This window comes from Chiloscyllium plagiosum, unplaced genomic scaffold (genome assembly GCF_037043375.1).
Source record: "Chiloscyllium plagiosum isolate Xiang-an unplaced genomic scaffold, Cpla_swu_hap1 HiC_scaffold_19, whole genome shotgun sequence".
In the NCBI taxonomy this organism is placed as follows: domain Eukaryota; kingdom Metazoa; phylum Chordata; class Chondrichthyes; order Orectolobiformes; family Hemiscylliidae; genus Chiloscyllium; species Chiloscyllium plagiosum.
Window position 1 is genome coordinate 16,270,721 of NW_028270157.1, and position 19,868 is coordinate 16,290,588.

Consider the following 19,868-nt stretch of genomic DNA (forward strand, 5'->3'; position numbering starts at 1 on the left):
GCAACTGCTCTGCCCAGGACCATAAGAAACTACAGAAGGCGGTGTGCACAGCTCAGATTAACACAGTAGCCAACCTTCCATTCATGGACTCCATTTACACAGGCTGCTGCCGTGGAAATGTTGCCAACATCATTAAAGACCCATCGCATCCCGGTAATGATATCTTACAACCTCCCTCATCAGGCAGAAGATACAGAAGCCTGAACACACACACCCCAACAGGTTCAGGAACAGCTTCTTTCCGGCTGTTATTGGACTGATGAGTGGACATTCTAGCCTCAAATAATGCTGATCTTGCTAACATTGATCTCACCTAACGCACGCCTTGTACAATGTAACCTGTATGCCTCTTTCTCAGTCTTTTTGATCTGTACATTCTTGCTTACTATGATCTGCCTTCATTGGTCTTAAACAAAGCCTTTCATGGTACTTTGGTACACATGACAATAAATAAATCAATCAATCATATCCACTGGCCTTGGATCCATGTACTTTATTCCCTTAGAGAGTAAATATCTATTTATAACAGATTTAACATTATTAATTGACCTAGAATTGATTACTTTTCTGGAAGCGTGATTCTCTTGAATTAAAATAAAATTTGTTGGAGGAACTCAGCAGGTCTGGCAGGGTCTGTGGAGAGAAAGCAGCATTAACATTTGAGTCCAGTGTTTCTTTTTTAGAACAGGCCTTTAGTTTCTTCAGAATTGCCTGGCTCTGGTTTTAAGACTTTGTCAATTATGTAGCTTTACTGCCAATAGCATTTCTCTTTATCTGCCTTCAACACACCTTTAAAAATCCTAAAATCCTGAACCAAATGGCCCCCTTGACCGCTTCTGTTCGAGGGCATACAAATCCAGTTTATGTAATCTCACTTCTTAATCTAATGTAATTGAGGCGACTGAATTATTTTAGTAACAACTATGGATTCACAACAAATAATTTTCAAGGTGTAAAATGTGCTAGTGCTAACAATGTTAATGCTGGTGCTCGTGAGCTCAGCAGAACAACATTTTTGATAGTCCTGCTGAACTCTAAATTAAATATAGTTGAAATTCTATACTTTCCCCTCTCTTCTCCAAACTATCAATATTGGAAGAGCCCAAAACATAAGTGCAAAAAATAAGATTGATGTATTTGCAGCAATCTTCAACCAGAAGTGTCAAATAGTTGATCTATCTCAGTCTCCTCTAGTAGTTCCAAGCATCACATGTGCCAGTCTTCAACAAACTTAATACACTCCACATGGTATCAAAAAAACAATGAAGGCCTTGGAGACTACAACGGCTATGGCCCTGACAACATTCTGGCAGTAATACTGAAGACCTGTTCTTCTCAAATCGTTGCTTCTCTAGCCAACCTCTTTCAGTATAGTTACACTACTGGCATCCACCTAACAATGTGGAAAATTGCCCAGGTACATAAAAGGCAGGAGAAATCCATTTCAGCCAATTACCACCCAATTATTCTATTCTCAATCATCAGTAAAGTATTGGAAGGTGTCATCAAAAATGCTATTAAGCAGCCCTGCTCAGTGGTGTCCAGTTTGGGTTCTGCCAAGGCCACTCAACTCAAGACCTCATTATAGGAAGATGGTTATGGTTGTCGGAGTTATCTCAGGTGCAGGACATCTCTTCTGGAGTTCCCCAGCATGATGTCTTAAGCCCAACCATCTTCAGCTATTTCATAAATGAGCTCCACTCCATCATAAGGTCAGAAGTGGGAATGTTCGCCAATGATTGTACTATTCACGATGCCTCAGGTACCGAGGCGGTCCATGTTCAAATGCTTCAAGATCAGGATAAAAAATACAGGCTTGGGCTGACAAGTGGCAAGCAACATTCGTGTCATGAAAATGCCAAGCAATGACCATCTCCTAGTAAGGGACAATCACCCCTTGACATGCATTGGTTTTATCACCACTGAATCCCCCATTCTCAACATCCTAGGGATCACTGTTGACCAGAAACTCAGCTGAACTCTCCATATAAATACAAAAGCTCTTCAGCGGCTAGGAATACTGAGGTGATGAAATCTATGATCATTGAATATTTTAAGGCAGAGGTAGATAAAGTCTTGACTAACAAGGGAGTCAATTGTTATTGAGCGAAAGAGGAAATTTAAAAAAAAATGTACTCGTGGACATGGACATCGCTGGCTGTGCCAGCATTTTATTGATCATCCCCCTGAAAAAATGGTGGTGAGCTTCCTTCTTGAACTGCTGCAGTCAATGTGCTGTAGGTAGATCCACAATGCCCTTAAGTAGGGAATTCCAGGATTTTGACTAAGCGACATTAAAGAAATGGCGATGTTTCTCCAAGTCAGGATGTTGAGTAGTTTGGAGAGGAATTTGCAGTTGGCAGTGTTCCCATGTATCTGCTACTCTTGTCCTTCCAGCTGGAAGTAGTTGTGGTTTTTCAAGATGTCTAAGGATCTTTGATGAATTTCTGCAATGCATTTTGTAGATACAGCAAACTTTTTATTAACTGGCACCTATGGGACCAGGAGCATCCAGTTGATCGAATATTTCAGTTGATCAAGAGATCCACATAATCAATGTGAAAACACATACTAAGTAGTAGAAACATTCTACAGGAGGTATACACATCACTATTATACTTTATTTACAGCACAAATCACTTAAATCCAAAAGGTTTGAGGTTCTTGCAGCCTACATGGACAACAATAGTTTCTGCAGGCAGGATGAGCAATTTGAATTGTGGTGCAGGAAGTCATTTAAATCAGGGGAAGGATTACCACACAGTTTATAACAAAGTTGCGTTACTATGAGTAGAAAAACACAGCAGTAAAGGTGATCCAACTATTGCTAACAAGAGAAGTTAATGATTATACTGGATCAAATGAAGAGGCTTATAAAGTGACAAAAATGTAGCACGTCTACTCTACTCACAGGAGTTTAGAAGTGATCTCATTGAAATATATAGGATTTTTAAGAGGCCTTTTTTTCACACAGAGGGTGGCTTGTATGTGGAAGGTACTGCCTGAGGAAGTGGTAGGTGCAGGCACCATTAAAATATTTAAAAGACATTGGGACAGGTCCATAGGAAAGGTTTAGACGGATATGGGCCAAAAACATGCAAATGGGACTAATTTCGTTTGGGAAACTTGGTCTGCATGGATGAGTTGGACTGTTGGGTCTGTTTGCATGCTGTATAAAACGCTATGGCTGTATGACTCTTTGGATTGACAGGGTAAATGCTGAGAGGATATTTCCCATTGTGGGAAAGTCTAGGACCAGAGGGCATAGTCTTAGAATAAACGGATGTCAATGTAAGACTGAGATGAGGAGGAATCTCTTCTCTCAGCGTTCTGAGTCTTTGGAACTCCTTGCCACAGGGAGCTATGGTGTAGATTTCTTCTGTATGTTTAAGGATGAGGTAGATAGATAGATTCTTGATCAGTAGGGGCATCAAGGTTATGGGGAAAGGTCAGGAAAATGGATATGAAGAGTGCCAGGTCAGCCATGATTTTATTGAATGGCAGAGCAGGCTCAATGGCCTGTTCCTAATTCTTGTGGTCTTATAGTCTTAGTCTGAGGATTGGGAGTATCTTCATATTCAGCAGGGGAGAAACAAAAGTCTGATAAAGAAACATGAAATATTATATAAAAATAAACCAGTACAAAATGAAGTTTCCAAAGGTACATAATAAGGAATAGATTAGCAAAGACAAATACAAATAAATCGGTAAGGTGTTCAACAAGGTTCCCCATGGGAGACAAGATTACATCTCATGGAATTTGGATTTGGATACAGAACTGGCTCAAAGGTAGAAAACAAATAGTGATGGTGGAGTGTTGATTTTCAGACTGGAGGTCTGTGACCAGTGGACTGCCACAATGATTGGTGCTGGGTCCACTACTTTTCATCATTTATATAAATGATTTGGATGTGAGCATAAGTGGTATAGTTAGTAAGTTTGCAGATGACACCAAACTTGGAGGTGTAGTAGACAGTGAAGAAGGTTACCTCAGATTACAATGGGATCTTGACCAGATTGGCCAATGGGCGGAGAGGTGGCAGATGGAGTTGAATTTAGGTAAATGCGAGGTGCTGCGTTTTGAGAATGCAAATCTTAGCAAGACTTATACACTTAATGGAGTGCAGGTTCATAGCTCCTTGAAAGTGGAGTCGCAGGTAGATAGTATAGTGAAGAAGGCATTTGGCATGCTTTCCTTTATTGGTCGGAGTATTGAGTACAGGAGTTGGGAGGTCATGTTGCGGCTGTACAGGACATTGGTTAGGCCACTTTTGGAATGTTGTGTGCAATTCTGGTCACCTTCCTATCGGAAAGATGTTGTGAAACTTGAAAGGGTTCAGAAAGATATACAAGGATGTTGCCAGGATTGGAGGACTTGAGGTATTGGGAAAGGTTGAATAGGCTGGGGCTGTTTTCTCTGAAGCGTTGGAGGCTGAGTGGTGATCTTATAGAGGTTTATAAAATCGTGACGGGCATGAATAGGATAAATAGACAAAGTCTCTTCCCAAGTCTCTTCTCACCCTATCCATGCCCCTCATGATTTTATAAATTTCTAAGATCATCCCTCAGCCTCCAACACTCCAGGGAAATTATCCACAGCCTATTCAACTTCTCCCTACAGCTTAATCCCTCCAACCCTGGCAACATCCTTGTAGATTTTTCCCGGGAATGACAAAATGAAACATTTAGTATTAGTATAAGTGAAGTTTGCAGAAATTCTTGGAACTGAAATTAGATAAATCCCCTGGACCTGATGATCTACATGCCACCCAGAGAATTGAAAGATGGGGATGTAGGCATAATGGATGCGTTGTGGTTATCTCCCAAAATTCTATTGATCCTGAAATAATTCCTGCAGATTGGAAGTTAATAAATATAAACCCACTATTTAGGACAGCAAGGAGAAGTGAAAATAGTTGGGTGAATAATCTATTATAAAGGATGTGATAACTGGACACTTCAAAAAATATGAGAATTGGGCAGAGTTAACATGGATTTACAAATTATAATTGACAAGGTTGTTAGAGTTTTTTGGGGATATAACTCAGAATAAATAAGGAGGAATCAGTGGATATGCTTTATTTGGATTTTAAGACATTTTTCAATAAGGTTCCACACAGGAGGTTAGAGCACAAAATTTGGAGCACATGGCATTGGAGGTAACTGAGAATTGGATAATGGAAAGAAAACAGAATACAGTACGATTAAATGGGATTTTCTTATTGTACCAGTGAGAGTGAGGTGCCAGAAGGATCAGTGCTGGAGCATAACCTATATTAATGATTTGGATGTGGAGACTACATTTAATATTTTCAAGATTTCCTGACACAAAAATAAGTAGGAATGTGAGTTGTGAGTTGAATAGGCTGGACCAAGGTAGATAGAGTATTATATTGAAAACTGTGAAGTTATCCACTTTGCTAAGAAAACAGGAATTCATAAATAGTAAGAAAGTGTTAATAGTCAAAGGGACCTATGTGTTCTTGTTCATGAGCCACTGAAAGCTAACATGCAGGTGCAGCAAGCAATGATAAAGCCAGGTGGTATTTTAGTCTATTTTGCAAGAGCACTTGAGACGATGAGTAAAGAAGTCTTGCTGCAATTGTATTGATCTTTGGTGGGATCAGACCAGAAGAATTGTGTCCAGTTTTAGTCTCCTTACCTGTGGATGCATGTATTTGCCATTGAGGGAGTATAGCAGAGGTTCATCAGACTGAATCCTGGAATGGATGAATTACCCTATGAGGAGAGGTTAAGGAGACTGGGCCTGTATTCTCTAGAGTTTAGAACAATGAGAGGTGGTGATCTCATTGAAACTTGCAAAGTCTTTACACATGGTAGACAGCAGTAGATATGGGAAAAATGTTTTCACTAATTGGAGGATGTTCCAGATCTCAGGTACACAGCCTTAGAATGAGGTATACCATTTAGGACTGAGATGAGGAGGAATTTGTTTACTCAAGTGATAGAACATAGAACAGTACAGCACAGAACAGGCCCTTCGGTCACCCGTGCCGACCATTGATCCTCATGTAAGGTAAACCTAATATACGAACCCTCAAATTTCTGTGGCCATATGCATGTACAGCAATCTCTTAAATATCCCCAATGACCTCGCTTCCACAACTGCTGCTGGCAACTCATTCCATGCTCTCACAACTCTCTGCTTAAAGAACCCGCCTCTGACATCCCCTCTATACTTTCTGCCAAACAGCTTAAAACTATGACCCCTTGTGTTAACAATTTCTGCCCTGGGAAAAGGTCCCTGGCTATCAACTCTATCTATGCCTCTCATTATCTTGTACACCTCAATTAGGTCCCCTCTTCCTTTTTTTTTCCAATGAAAAATGTCCGAGCTCAGTCAACCTCTCTTCGTAAGATAAGCCCTCCATTCCACGCAGCATCCTGGTAAACCTCCTCTGAACCCCCTCCAAAGCATCCACATCTTTCCTATAATAGGGCGACCAGAACTGGACACAGTATTTCAAGTGCGGTCTAACCAAAGTTTTATAGAGCTGCAACAAGATCTCATGGCTCTTAAACTCAATCCCCCCGTTAATGAAAGTCAAAACACCATATGCTTTCGTAACAACCCTGTCCACCTGGGTGGCAATTTTAAGGGATCTGTGTACCTGCACACCAAGATCCCGCTGTTTCTCCGCACCGCCAAGAACCTTGTCTTTAATCCTGTACTTAACTTTCAAGTTCAACCTTCCAAAATGCATCACTTCACATTTATCCAGGTTGAACTCCATCTGCCACCTCTCAGCCCATCTCTGCATCCTGTCAATGTCACGCTGCAGCCTACAACGGTCCTCTATACTGTCAATGACACCTCCAACCTTTGTGTCGTCTGCAAACTTGCTAACCCATCCTTCAATCTCCTCATCCAAGTCATTAATAAAAATTACAAAGAGTAGAGGCCCAAGAACAGAGCTCTGTGGAACACCACTCACCACTGACTTGCAGGCAGAATATTTTCCTTCCACTACCATTCGCTGACTTCTGTTAACCAGCCAATTCTGTATCCAGACAGCTAAATTTCCCTGTATCCCATCCCTCCTGACCTTCTGAACGAGCCTACCATGGGGAATCATATCAAATGCCTTACTGAAGTCCATATACACCACATCCACCGCTCAACCCTTATGAACTTGTCTAGTAACATCCTCAAAGAACTCAATAAAATTTGTGAGGCATGACCTGTCCCTCACAAAGCCATGCTGACTGCCTTTAACCAAGGCATGCTATTCCAGATGGTCATAAATCCTATCCCTCAGATTCTAACACCTTGCAGATGACAGACGTGAGATTGACTGGTTTGTAATTGCTGGGTCAATCTGTAATTGTCTACCCAGAGCACGGTGAAGGCTCGGTCATTGAGTATTTTCAGGACAGAGTTTATTCCAGATTCCAGATATTAAAGGCATGAAGGTATATGTGATACTGCAGTAAAATGTTGTTGAGGTGGAAGATCAGTCATATCTCGCTGAATGGCTGAACAGGATCAAGGGACCAAATAGCCTCCTTCTGATCTGTTTTCCTATGTGCCTACTTTAGATTGGCCTTCAAGGCAATCAGAGCCACTGGATTATTAATTTGGGTAACATAAACACAATTTTATTGCATTTTACATTTTGTCACATTAATAAAAGTTTAACTTGTTTAAACAAAACAATGGAAATCTGGAAGTACCGGAGAATATCAATGATTTCATTTCATAATTGGGACAGATTTTCATACTGATCTCCACTTTAAAACATTTGTGTTGCAGTCTCAAGGAATGTAAATCTCCAAGGATTAATTCTGAATGCAATGTGGATGTTAGGTTTGAATTTCATTTGCAATGACACGCAATGGCAGAAATGTACACAGGATATAGAATGTTTGATTGAATTTAAACTCTATTGAATACTTTTTGTCTGTTGTGGTCAAACCATAGACAGCAGGAAGTTACGCGTTGTGGTGGAGCACACAGAGAAAATATTTGAGCCACTAAAATTACAATGAAAGGCAAACTACAAAAGGGCTCTTGTCATTTTTTGTAAATAAAACCATCATTCAAAAATCATGACTCGAGAAGCAAAAGAATTATTATAAACTATACTGGTTTGAAATGATTTTATATATTTACACATTTGTAAAATACTGAGAATGTAAATTGTGGCCACCATCCAAAATTCCATTCAGTGCAAACAGACCTAGATTCTGAATAGCTCCTGCTACAAACCTTCTTTCGACTCAGGGCCAAGGAGACCCGGTACACTGGGAGCACCAGGATCCAAAGGTTCATGGGGAACAAATTCTTCTTCTTCATAGTCACTGTCATAGGTAACAAGCTGACTGCTCCTAGGAGGTGTTGGACTGCCGCTCTCGATCTAGGACCAAAAAGTTACGTTCCATCAGTTTTCTTTTTAATAAAGGACATTTCATGTTAGGCTAGATTTTTATATTTATATATATTTATGTAGTTACAACTGAGGCAATGTTGAGTTAGTCTATATGCTGTCTCCTACCACATGAGGGCACAGAAAGCTGATGTCCTTCTTGGTTTGAAAAGTTTGAAAATTTGAAAGACAAATATTTGAGTAGCACTTCTGACAGCTGCCGCACATTAGAAAGTGCTTTACAGCTAACGAAATAAGTGAATTTCTATCACATTTGCCAATGTATCAAAATTCTATTTAAGCATTAACGATTGGACAATATTCTTGGGAAAATCTGCAATTTTCTTTTCTTATTTTCTATGTATTTTTATACCCTTTCATCCGATATTGTCATTTCCAGAAATTGTTGTAGTAACATCTTTTGGTAGACTGCAAATATTAAATTTGTGAATATAACAAAATGCATTTGAAAAATGTCACTTCAAAGTGAACCTTTGTTTATAGGCAGACCAGAACAAAAATTAAATCTATTGTAATTCCATTTCCAATGCAACTTGTTCAAATACTTAGAACTCTCTTTATTGGTCCTCATTGTAAAAGCAATAACCTAACAACACTGTGGGTACAAACAAGGACTGCAGATGCTGGAAACCAGAGTCTAGATTAGAGTAGTGCTGAAAAAGCACAGCAGGTCAGGCAGCATCCAAGGAGCAGGAAAATCGATGTTTCGGGCAAAAGCCCTTCATGAGGAATAGAGGCAGGGTGCCTGCAGAGTGGAGAGATAAATGAGGGGGGGGTGGGGAGAAAGTAGCATAGAGTACAATAGGTGAATGGGGGTGGGGATGGAGGTGATAGGTCAGAGAGGAGGATGGGGGAATGTAGCAAATAGTACAATGGGTGAATGGGGGTGGGGATGAAGGTGATAGGTCAGAAAGAAGGGTGGAGTGGATAGGTGGAAAGGAAGATAGGCAGGTAGGACAGGTCATAAGGGCAGTGCTGAGCTGGAAGGCTGGAGCTGGGATGAGGTGGGGGAAGGGGAAATGAGGAAACTGGTGAAATCCACATTGATGCCATGAGGTTGAAGTGTTCCAAGGCGGAAGCTGAGGCGTTCTTCCTCCAGGCGTGGGGTGGTGAGGGAACGGCGGTGGAGGAGGCCCAGGACCTGCATGTCCTCGGCAGAGTGGGAGGGGGAGTCGAAATTTTGGGCCACAGGGCCATGGGATTGATTGGTGCGGGTGTCCCGGAGATGTTCCCTAAAGCGCTCTGCTAGGAGGTGTCCAGTCTCCCCAATGTAGAGGAGACCGCATTGGGAGCCACGGATACAATAAGTGATATTGGAGTCCTCCCTCACCCCCATCCAAGGCTCCAAAGCCTTCCACATCCATCAAAGTTTCACCTGCACATCCACCAATAACACTTCAACCCTATGGCATCAATGTGGATTTCACGAGTTTCCTCATTTTCCCTTCCCCCACCTCACCCCAGTTCCAGCCTTCCAGCTCAGCACCGCCCTCATGAACTGTCTGACCTGCCTATCATCCTTTCCACCTATCCACTCCACCCCGCTCTCTGACCTATCACCTCCATCCTCATCCCCATTCACCTATTGTACTCGATGCTACTTTCTCCCCAATCCCACTCCCCTCTCATTTATCTCTCCACTCTGCAGGCACCCTGCCTCTATTCCTGATAAACGGCTTTTGCCCGAAACGCCGATTTTCCTGCTCCTCAGATGCTGCCTGACCTGCTGTGCTTTTCCAGCACCACTCTAATCTAAACACTGTGGTCACACCTACAACTCCTCATGAACTACAAAGATTAAAAATGGCAGCTCACCAACACTTCTCAAATGGGTAACATATGCCAGTCTAGCTAGTGATGCTCACCTCCCATAACCTAATTTTCAAAAAATGTGTAGAAGGGACAATTTCCTAGGTGAAAGGGTTACTCATCTGGCTCGAGTGCACTATCCTGACATTTGGAAATGGATGCCAGAGATGACAATGGAATTTTTAGATGGGCAACAGTCTCTGCCTTTCAATTCCCAATATCTATTGGAACCAGGAGCATTGAAGTGCTTCTTGTCTATCATGTGAACTGCAACAATTGCTGCCCCCACCTTATTTTCTAAACTCATTTCCTAAATTTGCTGATTTAGTTTGTCCATGTGTAGCTCCAAGAGGACCAACAGCTCTCTGACTATCATACCCATTTGATAATGAATGAGACCAGACAATGAATACAGAAAAAACTATTTGGTTATCAAGCAGATCTGACTAATGCAGAGATGCAATTTTCATTATGATTCGTTTCCCAGCCAAGGTTTGGAGCTACTCTGCTGTGCTGTAGAACCAACACTTACATAATTTTGGAACATTACAGAGGCCAAAAAAGTTAAATCTCAGAACATGCGTTAAAATATTTCTTAATGTGCAAATCTTTCCATAAAGGTTAAATTTAATCATATGTATGCATCATTAGTAGACTGTCACATTGAACCTTGAGACATTTCTACCTGATAGAAATCATTTAGTCTCATCAAACCTCTCTCATTCAATTAGAATCAAAGCTGATTTGCATCTGAGCTCCATTCACAACTTAACTCAATTTCTCTGAATATCTTTGCCAAAGAAAATTCAATCAGATTCAGTCTTGAAAGTTCAGATTGTCCTTGAGAAGCAATTCCAAGTATTTAATGATATTTGTGAGAAAAATAGTGAATGGCCCAACTCTAACTTGAAGATTTTGTCCTTTTGTACTAGGTTTCCCTACAAGAGGAAATAGTTTTACTGAATCTATCCTAACTAATTCTTTTAAAATTTGAAATACTTCAATCATGAAGAACATGATTGGGTGGGTTGCGCTTCGGCGGGTCGGTGTGGACTTGTTGGGCCGAAGGGCCTGTTTCCACGCTGTAATGTAATCTAATCTAATCTGTAATCTAATCTAAAACACAGAAGGGCACGCCAGCAATAGCACTGGCCACATTTAAAAGAAAAATGAGGTAGTAGTCTGATGAACCTAAAACACTGAACTGCCAGTTATAAACAACAGGATCAGCATGTGAAAGACAGAGATAATTAATCCCCAATTAATAGACATATCCAGGCTCTGCAGTTCTACCACATCCACTTGCAAATTGTAGTGGATAATTAAACAGCTAAGTGGAGGATTAAGGAGACCCCACAGATATTCCCAACTCTAATGATGAGGGGTGGGGTCAGCACCCAGCACATCAGTACAAAGATAAATTTGAATCATTTGTGACCATATTTAGTCAGACATGCTAAATTGATAATCCCATGCCATTCTTCAACCAATTTAATTCTCCAGTCTGAGTTTAAGAGGTTATATTACTGGACAACATTACAGTGAAGTGAAACACTGTGAGAATGTACGGAGTCAGAACATAGCTTTTAAACTCACCTACAGCAAACTATTAATCCGGGCCAGGGAAAGGCAAGTACATTTGGGAGGAATGGTTTTAGAATTCTTGGAGTAAATTTAATAGTTTTTCTGTTGCCATAAACCTCACTTCTTGAAACCATTCATTCTCTCTGTATCACACATAAGACATAGCAAACCCTGCCCAGCCTTGTTTGCTACTATTTAAGTGTGATAGCTGTTAAAAATGGACTTTTCCAGCCACTCGTTCTCTCATTGTTGCATTTCAGTGAACAGTAAGGAATACATATTTCCTGCCCCGCCGCCGCCGCCTTCATTTTCCATACTGCTGCTTGGAACTCTGAGGTCCAGGCAAGGCAGCAACTTCCTGAATTGGTGTCAATGCATTTGAACTCTGAGCAGCACGCACATATCCTCTGAGTGGCTGCTCAGTCTCATGCTTAGAGAGAACTTTGGTAATGGGTGTAATTATGAATGTGCAGATGGATCACTGTGAGCATAATAATGACACTACTCTGTTTCCTATATTAGGAACATGCACTCCATGTCAAGAAACAGGTTGTAAGTGTTAAATAGAGCAAATGCTTTGGGTCCTGCCAACATCAATGGACAGTGTGTTGCATGACATCTTCCTGGGCTGTAATATTCTTCATGTTTTGACCAGTTTTAATGTGATTCTTTTGAGGATTTTATTCTAATTTTACCAGAAAAAAGCATTAATTAAGTTAATTTTATATGAGCTAATAACCTCCAACCAAAATGGCAACTACATCAAAATTCCTCTGCAAGTGCCAACATGAAATCTGATCTGATAGGTGCTTGGACAGGAACTTAACTAATCATAGCAAGCTGCTAATAATATTCCTTTCACATTTCTTAATTAGTGGAAAAAATTGGATAAGTAGACAGAGTTTAGTTGAGATATGATGTATGAATTATAAAATGAACTGCAGTTGAAGTTATGATTTATCACAGTCATGCTAAAGTGCACATTGCTTTTGTTAAATATTTTCAGTAAAACATTTTGTTGGTATTTAATTTTGAATTACATTTTGGCTATTTCATTCATTGCTAAAAAGAGCCAGTGCAAAAGACAAATTTTCTATGCAGGCCACTTCTGACTTAGAGACATAGAGTCATAGAGATGTACAGCACAGAAACAAACTCTTCAGTCTAACTCATCTATGCTGACCAGATATCCTAACCTAATCAAGTCTCATTTTCCTACACTTGGCCCATATCCCTCTAAAACCCTTCCTATTTATATACCCATCTTTAATTGCTGTAATTGTACCAGCCTCCACCACTTTCTCTGGCAGCTTATTCCAGACATGCACCACCTTCTGCATGAAAAAGTTTCCCCTTAGATCCCTTTTATATCTTTCCCCTCTCACCCTAAACCTATGCACTCTAGTTCTGGACTCCCCCACCGCAGGGAAAAGACCTTGTCTATTTCTCCTAACCATGCCCCTCACGATTTTATAAACCTCTATAAGGTCACCCCTCAGCTTCCGATACTACAGGGAAAACAGCTGTAACATAGTCATAGTGTCATAGAGATGTACAGTGTGGAAACAGACCCTTCGGTCCAAACTGTTCATGCCAAACAGCATAATCAACCTTTCTCAATAGCTCAAATCCTTCAAAACTTGGAACATCCTTGTAAATCTTTTCTGAACCCTTTCATGTTTCACAACATCCTTCTGATAGGAAGGAGACTGAATTACACGTAAAATGCCTATGACAGTTGTAGAATAGAGTGATACTGAAAGGGTTGATGTTCATGTTGCATTAGTTCTATCCATTCTAATGATTTCACACAGTCTGTGGGTGGAGATAAACAGTTCTACTCAGCTTTCAGAGAGAGCAGATGTATTTGTATCAGTTTGATAAGGCCTGAGTAATAATACATGACCAAATGTAGTTATATTTATTGCTATCATGCAATAATCCTGCTAGTTATTTAAGTACAGACCTCTGCAGGGATATATCCTCTACCACTAATAAAAATCACCACATTCCTACTGGACAATAGGGCTACACTCGCATTAGAGAGAGAGAACTGATGGTAAGTTTCATCTGTGGGTCACCATGTTTCAGACAAGGGGAAAGATTGAGAAGGCAAGACTTGCTCCTGTATTCTTGGTAACTTCGGTTGATGCAGAAATTTAACCCACACTGTTGGTACCACTCTATGTTGCAAACCAGCCATCTAGTCAACCAAGCTAACCAATCCCCAGGCTACTAGTAATAGGCTCAGGACAAAGAAAAGACAAAGAATTGGTAGCAGTGAATGACATTCATCAACCATCTTGATAAGCAAGGGAATGAAAGGTTATCACAGAGTTGCCAGAATGTAGAGTAATTAGAACAGCTATTATCTTATTAACTTGGAGCAGGCTCGAGGATTTGTGTGGACTACTATTGCTCCTAATTAATATTTAAAGAAATAATGTTCTTCAACAATTTATTTGTAACTTAATCCAGTTTGTGAAACCTCTCACTCGGATATCAGCCAATGGAATGGGTGGATAAAATGTAGAGAATTTTGAAGTGATTCATTTTGATAGGGTGCTGGAGCAAAGGGATCTGTGGTGTGAGGCACAAATTATTAATGTAGCACAACAGGTTAAGAAAGCCAATAATGATGCATATGGAATTCTGGTTGGCCAGTTTTGGGCATGACACTTTGGGAATGATGTGAAGGTTTACATAAAAGAATTCCTGAATATTGTTGCAGAGATGAGGAATGTCAGTTATGTGGAGTTAGCATAACTGAAGCTATTCTCCTTAGAGAAGCAAGGAGATTTGATTGAGGTGTTCAAGGTCATGAGAGGTCTGAATAGAATAAATAGGGAGAAACTCTCCTTATTGCTGGAAAGATTGAGAACCAGACATTGCAGATTTAAGATGTTTGATTAAAGAAAATGGCAGCAATAAACAGAGACACATTTCTCCCCCAGTAAGTGGCTAGGGAATGCACTGTCCAAGAGGAAGCAGGTTTAGTCATGTAGCTTTCAAAAAATAATGGGACATCTTTTTCAGGAAGAGAAAATTGCCGAGTAACGGGAAAAATGGTGGGGACAGTGGCACAGTTGAATTGTTCTTACAGAGATCTTGCATGGACAGGGCAGACTGAATGACCTCTATTTTTGCTGTCATCATTCTACAATTCTACTGAATTAGTGCAGTTTGTTTACCTTCTTTTCCTAATCTATTGAATCATTTAAAGATTTGCACTACAAATGAACATAGTTTACTTGAAAAGTGTTTGCAATAAAAGGAATATTTAAAATATTAAGATCTCATTTGTATTTTCCACTAGTTAATAACTACTAATTTAATGTAATAATTATTTTAAAATTGATTTATCTGTTTGAAAATATTGAATGGTTAATATTATCATTGTATTTGAAGATTAGTCTGTTTAATCCACAAACTCGAGCCTGGGTTGAGTTCTAAATTCATGTGTGATCATAGTTATAGCAATCACTAGAATTTTTAATTTAAAAACACTTAATTCATTGTAAATTGCTTTGAGATGTCTTGAGGTCATATAAAATGCCTCACATTTATTTTGTACTATTTGTTTTTAGCAGTATATACCAAACTTTTAAAAAACTTTTAAATAGCTTCTTTTAAACTTTGAAACAATATTAGGAAATAAAAATATCAATGATCTTGGGGATAGATGGTGCCATATTGGCAATGTCACTAGACTGGTAATAGAGAGAATAGAAATTTATTGTCATGTGATAATCCAGGAACTATTGTGTACAAATCCCTCTATGGCAGCTGGTAGAATTTAAATTCAATTATAAATCTGGAATTGAAAACTAAGTCTCAGTAGTGGTTACTATGAAACCACCATTGATTGTTATGAAAACCCACCTTGATCAGTAATGCCCCTTATAAATGAAAGTCTGCTATCCTCCCTGGTCAATCCTATATGTGTCTCCACACCCACAGCAATGTGGTTGACTTTTAACTGCTCCTCTGAAATGGAACTAGGGCAATGAGGGTTGGGCAATGGTCCTGCCAGCAATGCTTTCACCTGATGCAATAATGAATATTTTGCCACTAGTCTTATCCCATTTCTTATTATATTGAAATAGAAACATTTCTTTTGAATTCTTTGGGCACCTTGCCATGTCCTTTTTATTCAGTTCATCAGATGAGACTGTTGATGACTTGACCAGCATTTATTGCCCATCCATAATTATCTTTGAGAAGGTGGTGATGATCTGGCTTCCAAACAGCTGCAGTCTATTGGGTGTTGGTAGAGCCATAATGTTGTTAGGGAGTTCCAAAATGATCCGGTGATACTGAAGGACCCACAATATATTTCCAAATCAGGATATTGTATGAGAGCTTGCACATGGGATGTTCCCATGTACCTGTTGACCTTGTCCTATTAGAGGATAAAAGTCATGGATTTGGAAGATGCTATCTGAGAAATCTTGAAGAGTTGCTGCAATGCATCCTGTAGATGTTCCGCACTGCTGCCACTGTTCTCTGGAACTGATTCCAAACCAAACCAGCTATCATTTTATGACCCCAGACCGGACCATACCACTAAATGATGCTATCATCTGGTTAGAGACCAGAAAACTTTTATTTTTAAAGCAAAGTGTAAGGTCCAGGGGTTTTGCTAAGAGAAAAAAGCCACAAATTTCAACAGTTTTGAGCAAACAACAGTAACATTTACAAGGCAACCACGAGCATTAGATTCGATCTACAATATGTGTGCAACTTATTCCTGAAGAAGGGCTTATGCCCGAAATGTCAATTCTCCTACTCCTTTGATGCTGCCTGACCTGCTGCGCTTTTCCAGCAACACATTTTTAAGCTCTGATCTCCAGCATCTGCAGTCCTCACTTTCTCCTAACTTATTTCTAACACCCAATATTAGTGATAAACATGGGGAATATGCTCTGATCAAATACTCTTAAGCACACAAACAATAAATAACGAAGTTTAAAAACATGCAACACCAAGTTATAGTCCAACAGGTTTATTTGGAAACACTAGCTTTCAGAGCGCTGTTCCTTCATCAGGTGGTTGTGGAGTATAAAATCATAAGACACAGAATTTATAGCAAAGGATTACAGTGTCATACAGTGATGTATTGAACAAACCTGGATTGTTAAATCTTTCGTCTTTCAGAATGTAGGTTTCAGTTCATTAATATGAATTGAGCATTGTACCACCATGATGAACACCTGAAGGTGCTCAAGAATGTCCTCATTAGAACAGGGTACGATGCTTAACTCATCGATTGCCAGTTCCAATGTGCCACAGCAAGAAACCGTAATGACTCCTCAGGAGACAGACATGGGTTGCAACAGATAGGGTACTGTTCGTTGTCCAGTACTTCCCGTGAGTTGAAAAGCTAAGCCATGTTCAGTCTGCAACACATTATCAATGACGATGAGCACCTTGCCAAAACCTTCTCAACACTTATTACTATTTCAATATTAATGAACTGAAACCTGCAATCTAAAAGATGAAAGACTAAACAGTCCAGGTTTGTTCAATATATCACTGTATGACACATAAATCTTTTGCTATAAATTCTGTGTCTTACGATCTTATACTCCACAACCACCTGATGAAGGAGCAGCACTCTAAAAGCTAGTGTTTCCAAATAAACCTGTTGCACTATAACCTGGTGTTGTGTGATTTTTAACTTTGCCCACCCCAGTCCAACATCGTCTCCTCTATATCATAAATAACAAGACAGATTCCATGGATTTTTCAGTAACCCTCCCCCCCCCCCCCCGCCCCTCCCACCGACATTAAGACAGTGCATAATTGAATGTCATGGAACTTCAAAATGGATCACAATTCTTCACTTTTGATGATCAGGTCTTGAAACTCCCTTCAAGAGCTATTTTTCATAGACTGTTCCTGTTCTGGTTGACCACTTCCCTATCATAGATTCATGTCTCCTGGACTCTGAAGAAAGCAATCCCATACTTTCTGAGAGGCACACTTCAGGCTTTCACTGACAGCTAGCTTCACCAAGCTAAAGGCTGCTTCTGGGTTTTTTCCCCCAGTTTTTATCTTGCGCAGTTGAAGCTAGCAGACATTACTTAAAGCTTTTGGTGGGGGGGGTGTGTGGCACAGTGGCTTACTGGTTAGCGCGGTTTTCTTCCAACCTCGGACAACTGTGCAGAGTTTGCACATTCTCCCTGTATCTGCATGGGTTTTTCTCGGATGCTCCAGTTTCCTCCCACTGTCTGAAGACATGCAGGATAAGTGGATTGGCCATGCTAAATTGCCCCGTAGTGTTCAGGGATGTGTAGTCAAGGAGTATTTGCCATTCAGGATTACAGGGATTGGGGTGGGTCTGGGTGGGATGAATTTCGGAGGGTCAGTGTGGATATGATGGGCTAAATGGCCTGCTTCTACACTATAAGACTTCTATGATTTTACATTTACCCTTCTCACAGCTGCACTGAGGATTTATCGCGAGTAGGCATCTTCTGAGCCCTTCACCGCTACTCCCAACGCAGAGTCAGTGACTTTCTCATTTTGCAATTTCTTCTGAGTCCTAACTCCAATTCATTGCTGTTAGAGCTCCTTCCTGAGTTTGCTCTAACAACAGGAAGCCACCTAACTGCTCTGACTCATTCTGTGCAAGAGCCTAAAAATCAGCCCTCCTAATACAGATTCTGCCCCTGTCTCTGTCGCTTTTTCCAACTACCTGCACCCTAAAACTGCATTTCAGTAAGTCACATGGTGTGAACAGAAATAAAAGGATAGTAAGTCACTCAAGGAAATTTCAGACCCCTTACGTTGATTTCCATTCTGAAACCTGAAGGAAATAATTAGGTTTACGATTTCCAATCGCTTGCACAGAAACAAAGTCTTAAGGGACTCGCAATATTACTCCCAGAAAAGAATCTCCACTCAATCTAGTGGAGCTTTTTAAAGCTGTTCCACGTTGATGGATGTAGATAGACTGGTTGATAATCTACATCTTCATCTGCAAAATGCTTTGAACAATATGACATGCATCGGCTACTTAATAAGATAGGGCTTTGTGGGATTGATAAACAGATTTTTAGTTTGAATCTCATGTTTAGAAGTTTGTTCATAGTTTACATGGGGATTGATTGCTGCTGGAGGTTCTCAAGCATGCTTAAGCATGTTTCCCCCCCACCCTCCCATGATCTGGATAAAAACATGGATGTTTGGAGGATGCAAAGATTTGTGCAAATGTTAAATGAGAGAAAAACATCAAACACATCGAATTATAATAGAGACCTGGGATGAGATTTGTTGGTTGCCATTTAATATAGCAGATTGTAGTATTATGGATGAAGGCCAGTATGTACTGTGCAATATAATAAACTTCAGGCCGTCAATGAAAGAATGATCCAGGTTTCATGGTGCATGATTCAATGCAAGTTCTTGATGAGTGCTATGAGGCAGAAGCACAGAGAATTTTAAAACACATTATCAAGGCAACCAACTAAAAAACAAAAAATGCTATCTTCGCCCTTTATAAGAACCTGGATAGACCTTGTCTGGAATACCATGCTCAGTTTTGGCTGTCCTCATGTTATGGGTGATATTGAGGTAAAAAGTGTTCAGATGCAGGTTACTAGACTGATAACTAGTTTGAAGCTGCTTTCTTACCATGACAGGCTAAGAGAACTGAACTGCAAAAGCATAGATTTTGAGAAAGTTCAATTAAAAGAATTAAATTTAATGTATTAGATAGCAAAATAGTGTGTCCACCCCCAATCCTGCATTGTATAAGATAATGATTCTGAAAGGGTTAACATTAGAAACTGCATTAGGCTCCACTCAATCTGTTTCAATCAGTCTTGAATGGAGGATCAATGAGTCTAGTTTAGATCCTGTTGGGTCAGACTCATCACCCCGGGCTAGTTGTTTGAACAGCCAGTGCAAGTTGTACTTGCTGTCATGTGACATTCTACATCTTGTCTTTAAGACAAGTATTCTTGGAAACACTTATTCGTGGTACATCTTGTAACCCTGTTAACTGAACAGGCCCTTTTAAATGGCACAGTGGTAATGTCTCTACCTTTCAGCCAGGAGACC

General features: G+C 40.1%; 1 protein-coding gene across 1 annotated transcript in view; it reads right to left on the bottom strand.

Moving 5' to 3' along the window:
* Positions 1 to 19,868, bottom strand: part of LOC122559404 (epiphycan-like) — a 42,173-nt gene that overhangs the window by 12,067 nt on the left and 10,238 nt on the right. The window contains exon 3 of the mRNA XM_043708855.2: positions 8,231 to 8,378. Within this exon, the coding sequence (XP_043564790.1) occupies positions 8,231 to 8,378 (148 nt within the window). The remainder of the gene's footprint in view (positions 1 to 8,230; positions 8,379 to 19,868) is intronic.